The 19442-nt window shown below is 37.4% G+C and overlaps 1 protein-coding gene across 3 annotated transcripts in view; it reads right to left on the bottom strand.

Annotated features, from left to right (window-relative positions):
* Positions 1–19442, bottom strand: part of Slc12a1 (solute carrier family 12 member 1) — an 87410-nt gene that overhangs the window by 51886 nt on the left and 16082 nt on the right. The window contains exons 5-12 of one of the 3 annotated variants that reach the window (XM_074065889.1): positions 18591–18686; positions 17963–18058; positions 15830–15969; positions 14291–14401; positions 9939–10050; positions 8082–8209; positions 3111–3195; positions 100–251 (exon numbers count right to left, since the gene is read on the bottom strand). In XM_074065889.1, coding sequence (XP_073921990.1) covers positions 100–251; positions 3111–3195; positions 8082–8209; positions 9939–10050; positions 14291–14401; positions 15830–15969; positions 17963–18058; positions 18591–18686 — 920 coding nt within the window. The remainder of the gene's footprint in view (positions 1–99; positions 252–3110; positions 3196–8081; positions 8210–9938; positions 10051–14290; positions 14402–15829; positions 15970–17962; positions 18059–18590; positions 18687–19442) is intronic. The other 2 variants (XM_020160547.2, XM_020160545.2) reach the window with 2 other exon arrangements.

Here is a 19442-nt window from a genome sequence, read left to right as displayed (position 1 = left end):
GGTCTTTGCTGAATTCAAATCTCTTAATAATTGATCTGTTGCCTATTCAGATGTCTTAAAATGAAAAGAAGAACAATAAAGTTTTTTGGTAGTTTATACCTGGAAATTGTTCATCAGCCCATACTGACATGGTTCATGTTGACATCTTGAGAAGTCATAGCCCAATCCACAGGCTGCAGACCCATTGCAGTTTATCCCAGAAGTGATGGTGTCATTCATGCTTCCGGTAGCATCTCGGACCACACAGGATGCTGTGGAAACAATTCGGCTTGTCATTTCTTTGGAGTAGTTTTATTCCTTTAGGGTTTTCTTCTGAAAACATACTTAGTTGACTGAGTCTGGACAGGTCTGTCCCTAACTTGCACTCAACTGTCAATTGTTCTTGGGACATGGTCCTGGGAGTGCCTCTGTCTGTAAAAGGCTACCATTTTGACTGCTTTGGGTGGTCCTAGCTCTCTAGGGCTACTTTAAGAGACTTTCTGATCACAAAATATGTGTGTCAGTGCTTTGCTTCTGGTATGTACTCAGTTCATTTTTCTGGCTTAGGACTATGACTACACATTTTTCAAGTAAAAGGATATATTTTCTTATCTGTGAGAGAACCGAGGGAAGACACTAGAATTCTAGTAATTAAGAGAATGGAGGCTTTCTTCCCCAATTTTTATTACAGTCCTGTTATTCATTATTATTTCCAAGGTGAATATTCAAAGGGGTGTCTTGAAGTATCCCTGCTCTGAGTATACTTTAACTTGGTCAGTTCAACCCCTTCCATTACATTCCCTTATCCCTTCCCTCCTACTCCCTATTTTTTCAACAGCTTTCAATATACATCATTTTATCTTCTGCCTGTACAGATGTGGAGAATGGAGCCTTTGTTTTCAAATAATTCCTTGTGTAATTTTTATTTTTGTTTTTTATTGTTGTGTTGGGTGGGGGATACATTGTGGCATTTACAAAAATTCTTACAATGTATCAAATATATCATACTTGAATTCACTCCCTCCACCATTCTCCTTTATCCACCCCCATCCCTGGAATAATTCCAACAGGTATCGTTTTTGCATTTACATACATGTGTACACAGTATTTGCACCATATTCACCTCTTGCATAGTTTTAAAAATAGAGTTATATATTATATATAATTTAATTGTTTAGATAATAAACAGTGGTGTTTTATGATAAAATACTAAGAGTTCCTATTTGACCATCAATATTAATGAATTCATTGACTATTTTTGTCATTTTATATTATAAACATCTTTGTGCACAAACTTTTTCTTTTGCATTTCAAAATTTTTTCTCGGATATAGTCTCAGAAAGAGAGTGAACATGTTAAAAACTCAGTATATATTTTAATTATTGACTTTAAGCTTTTCTGTCTATAATCATTATATATTGGATTGGTTATTGAAATATATGAATATGCATTTAAAATATACATAAGCATTTAACTACAAAGGACAAATTCTTTACAAATTAAACACCAACCAATAAAACTGTTCAGTTTGCTTTTCAAACTCTACCAGGGTGGGTTCTCATTTCTTGCTAATAGCTTTAGGATAGATCCCAGAAATAGGAACTAATGGGAATCTTCAGTCTTATTCATGGAATTCACATTCTTTGAATTTGGGAAAGACTTAAAAATCAGAATCTTTGAAAGAGTTACTTACAATAATCAGTGCCATGATAAAAATTATTTTTTTTCATATCCCTGAGAGGTGGCCTGACAGCCTCTGCTTCAACATTTGGAATTATGGCTGTTGATTGCCTTGAAAAATTATCCATTCTATATTTTACCTTTTTTCATTGTTCATTTATGTCCAACCAACTTTTATATGAATCATGTATTTTATTTTTTGCATAATAGATGTCTCCAAATTCCCATGAGGCTAGGATTTGAGTCATAATTTACAGTAATGACAGGACATTGACTCCATGACTGTTTGTCCCCTGCACAAGGAAAAGTACAGAAACGCAGATTTTTCCACCCATGGGGGAAAAACTAGAAGAATCTCTGAAATGAGATCTATAACTTTGCTCATTCCCTGTGTCTGAAAAAGAAAAATCACTTGGGAAATGTAAATTCAGGTGGTTTCAATGTCATTTAAAAAGTGTTGATTTTCTAAAACATTGGAACAAAATCTCTTCACATGCCACAATAATACATTTAATGACCTCATTCAGTTTCCTCAACTAAGAGGCAGTAAGATAAGAATTTAAGTTTTTTTTTTTAATCTTTGCTTTTATTTTCCTTTTTTTCTCTAGAAAACAAGACATATATGCACTCTTTCAGGTTCTCTTATAGCAAGCAGAAGATAGCTGGGATGTACCCTTTGGTAAAATGACCCTCAGGTTTCCATAGTCAGTCAATCTGAATTTGGATTTCTTATTGTGCACAGAAAAGGGTTTTCTTCTCTGCATAGTGGGAAACCACATTTTTTCCTTTCCTACTGTGTCATAAGCATGCGGTAGTCACCAATCAGTAGGAGGCGTAGCTGCAGGTTGCAGATGGAACCCAAGTGAGCCTCAAGGACAGCAAGAAAATACATACATTTTCTGCAAACTGAGCAATTTTGGGACTGGCTTCCCATACTCCCAGGTACTGGGTCTTGTTTTGATTTTCTGCCAAATGTGACAATGACATTCCCGTATTAGGGATAGCAGTGCAAGGATAAGATATTGTCATCAATTCCTCATCTTTCAAAATGTCCTAATTCTAAGTTTTGGTTTTGGTTTGGTTTGATTTTTTGCTTCTTTGCTCTGCTGTGTTCCTTGCCTGCTTCCTAGGACAAGGCAGGCAGGTGCTAAGAATGATGGCTTTTGGACTCATCACTGAGAGTGGCAAAACAAGTCTCTCTGTAGGCTCAGGCAGAATCACAATCTGATTAGCTCTATTCTAGCGCTGATCCTGAGATGCCCGCATAATAGCTTAATTCATTAAAACCCCTTAAAGGATCCAAATCACTGACATTAAGGACATTGAAAGAAATTAAAGTTGCTATCTTTACAAACAAAATAAACAAAAAGAAAAACTTTCTACTTACTTATGTTTTCATTGAGAGCCCACTAGACATGAAGAATGACTTCACATGAGAGACATAAACTTACCTACACAAATAGCAACCCCTAAATAGGCAACAGTGGTGATGAAAATGGCCAGCATGGTTCCTCTGGGGATGGCATCTTGGGGATCCTTTGAAAAAATAATATGGAGGATAAAGAAAAGTAGAATAATAAACCTAGATTGCTTGGCATTATTTCTGTATTTTCAAATTTCTACCCTTCCTAAGGCAAATTCTAAAGAAACTATCAAACCAATAGCAAATTAGTGAGCTTGAATTCTTTTTGAACAAAGACAAAGTGTTTAGAATGAATAATGAAATCTGTAAAACTTTGTGTCTAAAAACCACTGTTTAGGCAAGAGATTTCATAGAAATTTCATAAGTAGTTTACTTACCAAAGCCTCTCCCTTCCCTTTGTCTCCTGTGAATTTTTTGTAGGTGTATCAAATCTCAAAATGTTAGAGGAAAACATAAAACATAGCTGGCATGTTGACAATATCTGTGCATGTGTATTTGTCTTATGCTTACTTTAGGCTTGCCTTAAAAAAATTTTTCTGACTGAACAAAAAGGATGATTACTAAATCCTCTAGTCCCTAACATTCCTTGTTTGGAATCTAGTTCAGGAATGATTGCAGTGGAGATGTTTAATTTCCATAAGCAAGCATAAAGAAAGAGGCAAAATCAAGATTATACCAGAAAATGGGCTTTCTTCTTGCTTATAAATTTATATACATTAACTGAGTTGAGTTCACTTCATATTTAATTCACCATTTTTTATCCAATGGGGGGGCTAAAATCATATTAAATCAATTTCCAAGCAGCATATTGAATTATATTCAATTCAATTTAACAGGGATTATTAAATAGAGATTTTAATGCACTCATTGCTTATACAGGACAGTACCTGATGCACACAGTCAATAAATATTGAATTAAGGGAAGTACAATCCCAGTAGGCATTAGTTTCCACTAGAGGACATGGGACTCATCAATACAGATAAGCAATCAATACAATGAAACAAAGCTCCTTTTTTTCTTGTTTTGGTACTGGGGTTAGAACTCAGGTTAGCACCTTCATGCTTCCTAAGCAGGCACTGTACTACTTGAGCCATCCCTCCAGTTCTTTTTGCTCTGGTTATTTTGGAGATAGGAGCTCTCTTTTTGCCCAGGCTAACCTGGTCTATAATCCTTCTATTTTATACTTTCCACCATAGCTGAAATGACAGGAGTACACCACCAGGCCTAGATCTGTTGAGGTGGGGATCTCATGAACATTTTTGCTGGGGCTGGTCTAGAACTGTGGTTCTCCTGATCTCAGTTTTCCAAGTAGTTAGGATTATAGGTGTGAGTACTGGCTGAGAGTTTCTTTTCTTTTTTTTAACTTAAATATGTTGGTCTAGTTCATCAAAAAGGCCACTCTTCTTTTCTTTTCTTAGTGTGACCTGTGTCCAATAATATTACTACATTCGTTTTAGCTCTATAATCTGCATATGAGGGAGAACATGCGATTTTTGGCCTTTTGAGCCTGGCTAACTTCGCTTAAGATGATGTTCTCCAGTTCCATCCATTTACCTGTGAATGTCAAAATTTCATTCTCCTTTGTGGCTGAATAAAATTCCATTGTGTATAAATACCACAATTTCTTAATCTATTCGTCGGTAGTTTCAAAGAGAACAAGAGAGTGGAACAGGTTCTGCCTGGAGGCGGCAGGGGTGGGGGGGAAGGGGGATGAGGAATGGGAGGGGGGACAGGGGGAGGAGGGAGGCAGGAAGGGGAAGGTGGTCCAAACAATGTATACACATAGTAAGTAAATGCAAAAATGATACCTGTTGAGACTGTTCTGGGAACTGGGGGAGAGGGGATGAAAGAGAGCAGTCAAGGGGGTGAATTCAAATATGATATATATGATACATTGTAAGAACTTTTGCAAATACTCCGGTATGCATAATAACAATAGGCCACTTTTGGTGAATGCAGACTCAATCTGACCACTGAGATCATAACTTAACCAAGTGAACCTGCCCCCACAGTGGAGTAAGTTAGTCCTATGCAGCCACTCTGTTACCACTAATCTCCTGCCCCCAACTCATCTAAGAATACCTGCAGCTAGGGTTTGCTCTGATGCATCCTTGTCCAGCTTCTTCCTTCCAAACTATTGTCCCCAAAGTCAATGTGTCAGGTGTGTGCAATGGGACAGCTCATGGAAAGAAGAGGAAGGCTGCTTTGGCTGTAATGGGCCACACTCAATCTCCCAATTCATATTAATTTTCAAATTTTATTTTATAGACTAAGAATTTCTTAGGATCTGGATGAAATGAGAATGGCTTAAGTGGGGAAGAAAGGAAATATATATAAGGATAAGAGGTGGGAAGATGTAAGGCAGTCTTGTATCTTAAACACAAAACTTTATTTACAACTATCTACTATAAGCTCTAAAATTAGTTAACAGAAGTTACATGAGAGTCAAACTTGACCCTTAGATATTGACATATAAATCATAATCCCAATGTATTAAAATATGATCCTATAGGATCAGAAAAAAATGGAATTTTCTTGTCTTGCTACCCATAGACTGGGCTTGGGATGTTAACACATTCATAGTTTTTACTCTAAATGTTGATTTCCTCTTCCAGCAATAATCTAAAATTTAACCTTTTTCTACCTTCCTTCTTTAAACATTATGCTTTTCTAAGGACAGAAAACAAACTACCTGTTAGGTTGCTGCTTTTGGGGTATGTCAGCCACATAATTTTGCATGTCTGAAATCATATCTTAACTCTGTTAATCAGACTTAAGTATTTCCCAAATCTTCTCCAAGGTACAGATCTACAGATTATCTGTTAATGTGTTAGCAAACAGAACGTTTGGGATGGGACCCTTGAAGCCTCCCTTTGTGCCAACTTTTAGTAGCTGATTCCATTCTTACTAGTAATAATTTGCATGTCTCTGTTTTCCTGAGCACTATCTTGGACCTCCTCTCTTACCTCTTGCATCTACCTGGTGATTCGTCCATGCTATGGGGTCCGGTCTCATCATCCCTCCTTACCAGAGTTCCAGACTCATCAATCTAGCTGCCCACCAGACATCTGTGCTCTGATGTCCTTCTGCCATTTTTAACTTCAATGGTCAAGTCTGAGCTTCCTTTACCTCATTTACTATGCCATGAAATCAATTTAATGGGTTACAACCACTGTTAATACAATAGAACTGGTGTGAATATATGTAAATACAATGCTGAACAAAGAACAATGTGGGGAAATTTTTCTAAATGTGAACTTGGCTGTGATGTATAATGTTTTCTTATTGTGGATTGTATTAAAAGACATTCTTTCTATATCTGCTCCTGACTAACAAAAACTGACCTCTTTGGTCCTTTTCCACTGCATGGCCTTAATTCAGGCACTCAGTATTGACTGAGCATTTGATACAAACTTGTTTTTAAGAAGTTTAAGGAGAGCAGAAATTTAAATTAGTGACTTCTGGTGTTTTTCCAGTTGCTGAAAAACCAGAAGTTCAACATCCATAGCTTAATTTCACTAGGCAGTAATACTTACTACTTGAATCATTTTAAACAAGTTTCTTGACTTTTATGAGCTTCTGCCATTATCTCTGCTCAAGAATTTACCAAGCTATATGTTCACTCACTCAATAAATACTTATCAAAGCCTTACTGAGAATAAAGCAATAAATAAAATCAAAGGCAAAGTCACTGCTTTCATGGAGTTTTATTTTATGGAGCACCTTTTGCTAAGTCTCTCCAACAGCTGCTTCTTCCTGCCTTGTAAGACTTTCTAGCTTCGATGGAGTTTCTCCAGTTGAAGTGTAAGAGACTCCTCACAGTTCTCAGTTTCCTTGCTTGACTATTCTTGTCCTCTCTCCCTGAAATTGCTGTGTATTTCCTCACCAATAATTAGCATCTAGCCTTTGCTTTAAGTTCATGTTCAAAACTACCTCTTTGAGGAAGGCATCTAACTGATTATTTGTTACCTGTTTTTATTTCTCAATCCACTTGGACAGTACATATGTTTTCCACTATACGAATCTCCTGATAACTCTTATTTTCTAAAGCCAATTATAAATTTATTCAGGTAAAACCTATGTATTCTCTCTCTCTCTCTCTGAAAAAGATGCCTTATTTCATCTAACACTTACCCATTCACCCTCACTTTCATCCTTTTAGTACTAGAACCTCCTCAAATTTTATCTGGGAATGTGGCTGACTATATTTCCTAGCCTCTTTTGCAACTAGGTAAGGTCATAAAATTAAACTGATTAATCAGATGTCATCAGAAGTCATACATGCAAGTTCCAGAAATTTCTTGCCTTCTACTTCTTTATTCTCCTTCCTAGGAACTGGAACATAACCTTGGAAGTGATCAGTTGCCTTGGACCTTGCAGATGAAGACAAACCTAACTTAAGAGTGAAACAGGAGAGGGCATCTGAGTTCCTGGCTGCCTTTTGAAGCATACCTTCCTTATTTTGTTGGATGGTCTGTCAGTTTGAATTTTTATGCCCTACAAAAATAAACTTCTATCTTGTTTCGGCCACTGTTAGTGGTATTTCATAAGACATTCATACCAATATCCTAACTAATAGTCCTGATATTATTTAACATAGACTAATATGAAGAGAGTACTAAAAATGATATGATTTTTTGTGTTTTGTTTTGCTTTTTCTCCAGTGTTCCATGTTCTCATTTATTGTGGTTATTAAAATAAAAGGGGTGCTTCTGATAGTTTCTCCCTGAACTATATTTACTTTGTAAGAAAGATGACATACTGTCAACCTACTCTATTCTTCTGATATCATTGAATATGGCTTTTGGAGAACTATCTGAAATAAGAATCCAAGCAACATTAAAAGAGAGAACTTGGAAGTAACCAGGAAATTCTGCAGAAATCATTTTGAGTCTGTAGGGAAATATGGTTACATCCAATCTCCTTAGCACCTGGTGCTTACCATCAACTGTACTGCCTGCCACCTCCTAGGTCTGCAAAACAGAGCAAACATCATACCTCCAAGTCTCCGGAGATGTTGGCACCAGCGAGAATCCCAGTAGCTGCTGGGAAAAAAATGGCAAATACAGAGAAGAAGCCTTCACCCTTTGTGAAGCTTGGCCCAAAATTTTCTGCAAATATTGAAGCTGCAACACAAATTAAAAGAAAATCATGTAGATTTTTGTTACAGAGTAGAAGATTAAGTTCTTTGGTTTCTGTATTTCTAAATGCAAATACACCCCTTGATTCTAACTGGAATGAACATGGAGATGGCGATACCCTGATGAAACTTATGTTACTATTCCCCAAGAGCCAAAATATATATCATGTGGTTTTAGATTTCTGGGACAGCTCTGAAAAGTCATTAATTTTTGTGCCAACAGAGACTCAAGCTGCCTGACTTCTTTGAATCTAGACGAGATTGAAGAAAAGATGAAGAATTCTTTCATGACCATGTGTGTCCTTACAAATATACTCAACGTGCATTCATGCCCCCTACAGCTACATTCTCACATGCATAAATACTGAAAGCAATAAACACTGTTTTACATGCTTTTGGAAAATTGTAGGACAACTTTGTAGATTTGGCTACTCTAAAATTTTGCTGCTAATTTTCTAATCTCTTTGCTCCTTGCTCCCAAGAGTTGGATTCTAGATCTTTATACCAAATTCTCATGGATGGGAGAATACTATGGTGAGGAGCTTTGTTCATAAAATAATACTATCCCTCAGGTTGTCACCAAGTTAATTAAGCAAAAAGGAAACAATCTAGAAGAAAAACAGAAGGGAAAAAAGAAAGGGAGGAAGAAAAATGAGCAAAAGACTTTGGGGTGCAAAAAAGAAAAAAGTTTAAAATATCAGAAAAATGTAGTTGAAGTGGTTAAGAAGGAAAAGACAGAAATGAAAATGATATTAACATCTAAAGCAAACAAGACAATCCTCATAGAGAGAAAGGATCATGAAAAAAGAAGTGATACGATTTTACAAAATGTGTATGTGTTGGGGGAAGAAACAAATACAACTGAATTTATATCAATATAATATATAAGATGTTTATATAAGATATAATATTGTATAAAATGTTACATTTTATATTATAACTTCATACAATATTATATAAAATGTATTTGTATACTGTTTATAATGCTATATAAAAGCTTTAATCTTTATATAAAGTATATGAAAAATATTTTATAGCTATTATAATATATAGAAATATATTTATACATACACACACACACATATATATAAAACCTCTGCAGTGTATTCTTGAGTAAAATAGAATGGAAAGGTAGGAAAGAGTGGGAAGATGGAGTAGATAAGGAGAGAAAGAAGCTAAATTCCATGCCTTGTGATGTTATCACAGGATGCTACACAAATAACTCCTATCATCTTTTATGCTTAAAAACTTGACAGTGACACATAACTAGGTAATACCATCACAAGGTAAAGTGTCAAAAAGTCCACCAGGAAGACGAAAATGACTTTGCTTGACTTTAGTGCTCTGCAGTGTTCGATCAAATTGTTCAAGCTATATTCTTTCTCTCCAACATATACTCTCTATTCTTAAGGCAGTGGTAACTTGCCCAGTATTTTAAGGTTTACACAGAATGTTTACATCTGCTATCTTATATATTTTCCAGAATTCTCTTAGGAAATTATTATTATCCTTCACACTTTAGCAGGAAAATCAGACTCCAGTACATTACATGATCTGTCAAGCTGAGAAATGGGTTTAGAACCAATCCTGTTTCTCCTGAAACCAACTACAGGCTCTTTCCTGGACCACACTGGAATTCTGGTTTGAGTTGACGGGAATGGGGATGAGCAGAACAATGAAGAACCATTGAGAAGCAACTAATTTGCCACACATACCTTGGTAATTAAAGAAGCCTCTGGACTGCTTCTCATTGTTGGATGGAATGACAGTTCCAATGAAGAAGTTTGCAATAGCAATTAGGAGAATTATCAGGAGAATCACTTGAGCCTGGCAAAGTGCAAGGAGATCAAATTACATGTATTTAACAAGTTGTGTGTCCACTGGAGAAGGACAATCTGATAATTCTATTTAAGACTCTGCTACCCAACCTAGGTAATAAGTGCATCCTCTGGAATAGCACACTAATAAGCCTTATTCTGCCTGGATGTAGATGCTACAGTTTCAAGAATAGTGTGTGCTTGGGTACTTGAAGATAGCATCTCAAGAATATCTTTTTTTATTTTTTTAGAATTTTTCTTTTATTCATATGTGCATACAATGTTTGGGTCATTTCTCCCCTCTTCCCCCTGGCCCTCCCTTACTTGCCCCCTGCACCCTCCCTCTCCCCCCATACCCCCTCGCTACCAGGCAGAAACTATTTTGCCCTTATCTCTAATTTTGTAGAAGAGAGAGTATAAGCAATAATAGCAAGGACCAAGGGATTTTGCTAGTTGAGATAAGGATAGCTATACAGGGAGTTGACTTGCATTGCTTTCCTGTACATGTGTGCTACCTTCTAAATTAATTCTTCTCGAACTAACCTTTTCTCTAGTTCCTGGTCCCCTTCTCCTATTGGCCTCTGTCACTTTAAAGTTTCTGCATTAGTTTCTCTGCATTGAGGGCAACAAATGCTATCTAGTTTTTTTGGTGTCTTACCTATCCTCATCATACCTCCCTTGTGTGCTCTTGATTTATCATGTGATCAAAGTCCAATCCCCTTGTTGTGTTTGCCCTTGATCTAATGTCTGCATATGAGGGAGAACATATGATTTTTGGTGTTTTGGGCCAGGCTAACCTCACTCAGAATGATGTTCTCCAGTTCCATCCATTTACCAGCAAATGATAACATTTCATTCTTCTTCATGGCTGCATAAAATTCCATTGTGTATAAATACCACATTTTCTTAATCCATTCGTCAGTGGTGGGGCATCTTGGCTGTTTCCATAACTTGGCTATTGTGAATAGTGCTGCAATAAACATGGGTGTGCAAATGCTTCTGGAGTAACTTGTCTCACATTCTTTTGGGTATATCCCCAAGAGTGGTGTTGTTGGATCATATGGTACATCTATGTTTAGATTTTTAAGAAGCCTCCAAATTTTTTTCCAGAGTGGTTGTACTAGTTTGCATTCACACCAGCAGTGTAAAAGGCTTCCTTTTTCCCCATATCCTTGCCAACACCTGTTGTTAGTGGTGTTGTTTATGATGGCTATTCTAACGGGTGAGGTGGAATCTTAGTGTGGTTTTGATTTGCAATTCATTTATTACTAGAGATGGTGAGCATTTTTTCATGTGTTTTTTTGGCCATTTGAATTTCTTCTTTTGAGAAAGTTGTGTTTAGTTCACTTGCCCATTTCTTTATTGGTTCATTAATTTTGGGAGAGTTTAGTTTTTTGAGTTCCCGATATATTCTGGTTATCCTTTGTCTGATGTGTAGCTGGCAAATATTTTCTCCCACTCTATGGGTGGTCTCTTCAATTTAGAGACCATTTCTTTTGTTGAGCAGAAGCTTTTTAGTTTTATGAGTCCCCTTCATCTATGCTATCTTTTAGTTGCTGAGCTGCTGGGGTTCCATTGAGAAAGTCCTTGCCTATACCTATTAGTTCCAAAGTATTTCTTACTCTTTCCTCTACCAACTTCCTTGCCTATACCTATTAGTTCCAAAGTATTTCTTACTCTTTCCTCTACCAATAAGGTCTGATATTAAGATCCTTAATCCATTTTGAGTTGATATTGGTATAGGGTGATAAGCATGGATCTAGTTTCAGTTTTTTGCAGACTGCTAACCAGTTTTCCCAGCAGTTTTTGTTGAAGAGGCTGTCTTTTCTCCATCATATATTTTTAGCGCCTTTGTCAAAGACAAGTTGGTTATAGTTGTGTGGCTTCATATCTGTGTCCTCTATTCTGTTCCACTGGTCTTCATGTTTGTTTTTGTGCCAGTAACATGCTGTTTTTATTGCTATTGCTTTGTAATATAGTTTGAAGTCAGGTATCGTGATACCTCCAGCGTTGTTCTTTTCACTGAGTATTGCCTTGGCTATTCGTCGCCTCTCGTGTTTCCATATAAATTTCACAGTAGATTTTTCAATCTCTTTGATGAATGTCATTGGGATTTTGATGGGAATTGCATTAAACATATACATTGCTTTTGGGAGTATAGAAATTTTTACTATGTGGATTCTACCAATCAATGAGCATGGGAGATCTCTCCACTTTCTATAGTATTCCTCAATCTCTTTCTTCAGAAGTTTATAGTTTTCCTTGTAGAGGTCATTCACATCCTTTGTTAGGTTTACACCTAGGTATTTGATTTTTTTTGAGGCTATTGTAAATGGAATTGTTTTCATACATTCTTCTTCAGTTTGTTCATTATTAGTGTATAGAAATGCTAATGATTTTTCTATGTTGATTTTATACCCTGCTACCTTGCTATAGCTGTTGATGGTGTCTAGGAGCTTTTAAGTAGAGTTTTTTGGGTCTTTAAGGTATAGGATCATATTATCTGCAAATAGGGATATTTTGACAGTTTTCAAGAACATCTTAAGTAGCAGGTAGTCCCCAATGTTCTCAGGAATGTAAGTGGAGCCAAAAATTATGACATGTGTATGCTTAAGTCCTTTCTTGGGCAGAACATCTATGGTCTCTTTCTTTTCCTGCTTGCAGAAGGAGTACCAGAACATAGAATGGCTCACAGAATCCCTGGGATGCCTAGGACACAAGATCTCAGGCTGCCAGTGTAGCTCAAAGTTGACTGGCCAAACAGTCCTCCTTCCATCCTTCCAACATTTTAAACTGTGTACTTGGCATTACTATATACTCTTCCCTCTATCTGGGTCTCACTTCACCCTACTTTGTTTGGAGCAATTTTCTTCTTCTCATCTTTAAGTCTCACTAAGAAGAAGAGACTTAAAGAGAGGCCTTTCCTCACTACTTGGTCTAATTAATAGCAATCAATGTTCACTGAGGTCTTATAATATAACATGCAGCTTTAAATTTTCCTGTACTCTTTCCAGTAAATAATACGACAGCCCTATGAAGTAGGTAATGATATTATCCCTATTTTAAAGATAAAGAAACTGAAGCATAGAGGGTTAATAATTTACACAAAGTGACAGATACAGAAACCAGGTTCAAATCTAACCAAAGAGCTGGAGCTTTAAATACTGACTTTCATCACCACTGAACTACTTGGCCTCTCTTATGGAATAAAGTAATTGAAAGCAGCAGGTGTCCCTAGTTATTGTCTTTTTTTTTTCTGCTTTGGCACTTGGAATCAAACCCAGGGCCTTACACATGGTAGGTATGAGCTCTACCACTGAGCTGTATTCTCAACCCCCCCTATTCCTTTCTATCTCAGTGTCATGTTTATTTCCCTCATAGTTCTTTTCACAAGTCACCATCTTATATTTATTTCTCTTTTTACCTGTTTACTATTCATCTACCTGTAAGACCATAGGCATTGTGCCTATTTGGGACACAACCGAACATCTAGCATCTTGCAAAATGACCAGCAGGTGGTAAAGGTATTTTGTTAATTTTTGTTTAATGTGTGGATACATAGTCCACAATCAATGCCATATAGGAATGTTTTCTATTGCTTCATATAGGTGGGATGCTTTGGGTTTCTTTTCATTTCTGGTGACCACTTGAGATCTAGTTATTACATCTCCAGGCATGGAGAATCATTTCCAATCATCCTGATTACTGCAGAGTTACCAAAGAAGCAAAAGACATGCTCCCCATCATTCAAAAATTTATCATCTGTTTTGCTGCTAGTTAAATCCAGACATTTTCTGGTTTCAAAGCCTATGACACCATTACATTTTCTAGTGAAGTATTGGGTTTCAGAGGACATAATAGTTCTGTCTCTGTCACCTTCTCCTAACACACTCATCATATCTTTGGGGCTTCTGCATTCATAGGACAGCTTGAAAGGGAGTAACAGCATGAAATTGAGACATAGACTTCCAATGTTCACTGTTGCTGGGATCATAGGGGTCTGTGCATGAAGATGGCAGCAATCCTGGTGGCTGTGTAACTGTGATAACAAGACTCTAAAGGACAAAATCCAGAGGACTCAGACTTGCGTGCTTTGTGGACTTGAGGCTTCACATAGCCCTAACTTGCTCCTTTTACTATAACCAACAGTAATAGCAATTCTTTTTGAATATGGGGAGGTTCCTTCTAGCCCTGTAATTTATCCAGGACCTGAGCAGCAATTGTTGATAAAATCATTTTGAGAAATTCACCTTTGCTTCCCATTCCATTCCAGCTACTGAAATTCCTAGAAGAATCACCACCGTGATGGAGCCTATTATCCGGATGTCATTGGTTGGATCCACCATCATTGAGTCACTCTCCTGGGGGCGGGGAGGGGAAATCACTAAAATGATTAGAGATACAGCTTTTTGCACATAGGTCTTGTAACATTTAAGAAGAAGAAAAGGTACTGCCTGGAGTCATGTAAGATAATGGGAAAACAAAGTGCTCATAAATTTGAGAGATAAAGAACATAGCATTATATTTTTTTTCTTGTGAAAATAGAAAAACCTTTGATAGCCAAGGTTAGGAGCTGGAAAACTTGAGAGATTCATTCTAGTCACTGCTTTTGAAGCACAGAGTGAAAGTATGCATAAATACATATTGTGTTTTGTTTCAAAAGGACTAGTTATTCTTGTGTCAAGGGGAATTCTAGAGGAATAAAAATGAATGGTTTACAATGTGAGTATTAGAAAATAAGTGCTGTTCTATTTAAGAGCAGACTATACAAACCTGATAATGCATCTCTTGAAGATAATATACCTTAAGAAGTACACAATATGCTCATTTATGCATCTGATTTTCTTTTACCAATTGGCTTCAGTGAGCTCTATCATTACTACCATAAAAGGAAGACTAGAAGGTACTTCATATACCAGCTAATTAATGTGCTTGATTAGGCCATCCTGGGAGAGGGGGCACCCTAACAGAAACGCCTAGTTTTCTGCATTGAGTTATTCTCATAGGGTTCTTTTGTTTTGTTTTGTTTTTATTATTTTTTGGCAGTACTGGGGGTTGAACTCAGAATCTCATGGTTGCTGGGCAGGTGGTTAGTTTACCACTTGAGACACACCCCCAGCCCTTTTTGTGTTGGTAATTTTTGAAATAGGGTTTCATTTTATGCTGGGCTGTCCTAGAACCCAATCCTCCTATTTGTGCTTCCCCAAGTAGCTGGGATGACAGACACATGCCACCACGTCCAGCCATTGATTGAGATGGTGATCTCAGATGGTGTTTTGCCAGGGCTGGCTTCGAATCACAATCCTTCCTATCTTTGCCTCCCAAGTAGCTAGGATCACATATAGGCATGAGTCACTGTGCCTGGCTGAGTTATTCTCAGGTTTGAACTTTTCCTTTAAAAATCTTTAATAAGACAATAGCAATATGACTGTTTGAAAACAATACCCATTATCTATCTATTGTTTTATATTTTATACAATACTTCATGCACATTTTTGCATCTGATCTTACCATACTTTTGTGAAACACACAGAACAATATTATTAAACTGTACTATAGATTTGGAAAATAAGCTTCAGATGACTAGAGGAACCGGTCCAAAGTCCCCCAACTGGTAAAGTAAGAGGTAGAACTCAAGGTCAGATCTTCTGATGCCATGTCTAGGGCTCCTTCCCACACATCCAACCTTTCCCTTCTCATCCTGTGATACTAATGTGCCTTAGTTTCCTAGAAAAAAAAAACTGAATAGAATTACCTTGCTTGGCTGTATAAGGAACAATCTTAATTACCTTAAGAAGATCTACCACAGTCTCAGCAAATCCCACCACGTACATCGCAACAGCTACTGCGTTGGCAAAAGCAAAGATCAAGCCTATTGACCCACCAAACTCAGGCCCTAAACTCCTGGAAATAAGATAGTAGGCTCCACCTGAAACAACAAATGAACATGCTTTACACAGAGGAACTCCCAAGGACAGTACTTAATATCGTTGAATGAGTAATTTACATGTTAATTATTCTAATAAAAATATTACAAATTTCTAATCATCTTATAAATCCTGTGTTAACATAATGAATAGCTCAGCCTTTCCTTGGACTCTACATAATTTACAACAGAAGTACCTTGCATTAATAAAATCTAATTTATTAAAATGTAAAAAATAATGCTATAAATAATAGTACAATGAGCTTTACAAAAAAATTTGTCTTTAAAAAATATTGTTGGAGTATCCAAAATGATAATGTAAGTGAAATAAAGTTTCATATCTAGAATTTCCAAAAACAGACAGGCCTGGGAGAAAATGAAGGAAGAGAAGTTGATCTTCGTTCTTCAAACTTCCTTGCTGGTATATAAGATTTTCTGGTTTTTTGCTGCATAAACAAGGTGCTTGTATCTATTCTCTAAACCACACTTGGTTTTTTTGTGCATTTTGCTCAACGAGGCATGACTATGGCCAAATACCCATAACATGGGTACCAAGTGGGAAGAAAAGTAGGGAGGGCTTTGAGCCATTGCTTGTCCCTTGGACATTGGAAAGGGATTCTATGTATGGCCATGTACTTCTGAGCACAAGAAAGACAACTGGGCTGGTCAATAGCTTAGAGGTACTTAGAGAAAGTTATGGATGGTAAAAAGACGCTAGATGAGAGTTGTGATTATCACAGCCTGTCATGGTGACTTCCTCTACTGAGCAAGTATTGAGGTAGGCAGAATTGACATGGGAATGACACTGAGAAAACACACTTAAAAATAACAAAACCAAACCACCTTTTAGTGAGAAGGAATTTCTTTCACTTTAGTAACTCTTTTGGGTTAGGGAATCAAAATCCTGTCTAAAAGTATAGCATATTATCTGAGTGAAAAAAATCGCCATTATTTCCTTTATCTCAAATTTCATTAAACATATTAGCTAGCAAGTTACCCAGATTGGTGGTGTGGCTCAAGAGACAGAGCTCTGGCCTAGCAAGTGCAAGGCCCTGAGTTCAAACCCCACTACTGTCAAAAGCAACAACAAAAAAACATTGCTGGATAGGATGCTGGGGAAGAGCCAGGTTGAGGAGACCTAAGAGAGCCACAAGACCAAGCATGCCTTCTTACTAGACTTTATAAATGTGATTCATCACAGGAAATGGACTAAAGAAGTCTTTTCTGGAGATCTTCTAATCTTGGTCAAGAATTTTACCTTTTTAAATTTTGAGTTTTTTTGTTTGAAGTCTTTGGGGACTAATTAGCAACATGAAAATACCACTTTTCAGTATTCAACTGACTCTAGACATTATTTTATAACCAAAGCTTGTATTCATAAGTCAGTTAAGTGGCTTACCTCCTCTTACTACTCCATTTGTGCAAATAGCAGACATAGAAATACCTGTAAGTGTTGTCACTACTACACTCAGGCCAATGATGATGACTCCCAGACCTGCAAAATTCCCCAAGAAAGGTGTCTGACTCTCGTACTGAAAGATGTCACCATTTCAGAAGCAGCATTGTGAATCTTGTCTCTGAAGATCCGTCTTGCCATGAAAACCTGGAATGTTCTAAAAGACCCCATTCTGTGATGGTCTAGGAAGCAGCTGAAATGTACTAAATGTTAAAACTGAAGTCACGTCCAGCAGTCATTTTTTTGAGAAACTCTAGGAAGAAGTGTACAGACGGACCTGAAAAATAAAATGTTTACCCAAGGAATTTGTGCATCTGCAAAGCCTGAGCTGCAATGTGCCAGAGACTTGAGCTGATCAGAGTCGACCTGGACTGTACTCACTGTACCTTACCTTTCCCTCTGCGTGCAGCTCTTCCAGACAGTCAGTCAGTCTTCAAGGACCTCAAGCTACTTCCTTGTTCCCATCAAAAACAAGTATACAAAAAGCTTTGGCCTACCCGAAGAAACTGATGAGAGTATTAGATATCTTAGACATTTTACCTCCACGAACAAACCCGTTAGTTGCTATTGCGGAAGTTGACAGCCCAGTGATAGAGGTTACCATGGTGGAAAGAAGAATTATGAGAACTCCAAGACCTGTTAGCAATGAAAGATAGAAGACATTACATTTTACTTTTCTTCCTTGCATTCCCTACTGCAGCAACCTATACAGTCTTTCATTTCGCTTCCCAGGTCTGTGCCTTGGGCCCCAGTGGTGTTTCTTTATGCTAGGGAGAAACTGGTTTGCTTGGCATAAAGATCAAGTAAAGAACCACTCATTATGATGAAGGATGGTTTCCAAAAGTAAACACACTCTAAAATGCAGCCCTGGAAAGGAAAAGTTGACTTATGCTGGTGTCCTGGGAGAGAAACTACCCCGGCTGTGAAAAGAGAAAACACGACATTTGACCTTTCTCTTGCTTGAGAGGAACCTGAATGAGAAAGTTGGGGATTTGACAAAGGTTAAATCCTGCTCCATTTTTCTTGCATCCCTTTGCCTGGGAGGGGGAAAATAAAGGACCGAACTTGTATTACCTTTGAAAACACTCCAGAAAGGTCAGTAGTGAGCTATTTGAGCCTGTGTTGCTTTTACCTTACAAATGATGTTGAGGGTCACAAGTTTAATTACCTCCTCTGACATATCCATTTGTGGCAATAGCAGAGGTGGACAGACCAGTGATAGCAGTCACTGTCACGGCTAAGCCGATGATAATCACACCAAGACCTCAGTTGAGAGAGGAAAAATAAAGACAATTAAATGGTGGAACAATCCTTTGGGTCATTTACATAAAATTCAGCAAGGCTGGGGAAATCACCAAAGGACCACATTTGAGTTTAACAAGTTGGCCAGGAAATCATCACACAGTAAATGCTAAGACTTTGATAACTCAAGAGCTAAAAATGTGCAGTGCTATGTTGCGTACAACTCAACAACTAATTTAATGGGAATCCCACCTATGATAAAGTTCATAAATTTCATAATTGGCCATACAACCTCTCGCTGTTAATGTAGCTGGAGATTAAATGAGCATCCTTCCAGGTAACTTTTTTTTTTTTCTGTGGAACTGGGATGTGAACTCGGTAAAGCAGGCATTCCTCTACTTGAGCAACAACTCCAGTCCATTTTGCTCAGCTTATTTTGGAGGTGGGGTCTCGAGAGCTATTTGCCCAAGCTGGCCTTAAACTCCCCTCTTTCACATCTCTTCTCCCCAGTAGCTAGGATTACAGGTGTGAGCCACTGGTGCCTGGCTCAGGTAACTTCCTTTTCATGTGCATTTGGTTGTATAGGGATGGAAAGATACATACAATATAGCAAATTGTTTTATCAGGCGGATAGATAGATAAAAAAGAATCACATTGAACTATACTGAATTATTGGCTGTGTGACTTCTGACAAGTTACTTACTTTCTGAGTCAAAAGTGGCCATTACCTTAGAGAGAATGTGTGCGTGTGAACTTGCTACCACAGTTCGTAGGATGT

Source organism: Castor canadensis, chromosome 2 (genome assembly GCF_047511655.1).
Source record: "Castor canadensis chromosome 2, mCasCan1.hap1v2, whole genome shotgun sequence".
Lineage (NCBI taxonomy): Eukaryota > Metazoa > Chordata > Mammalia > Rodentia > Castoridae > Castor > Castor canadensis.
Note: the sequence above shows the minus strand (reverse complement) of the source record. Positions and strands in the feature narration are given on the sequence as shown.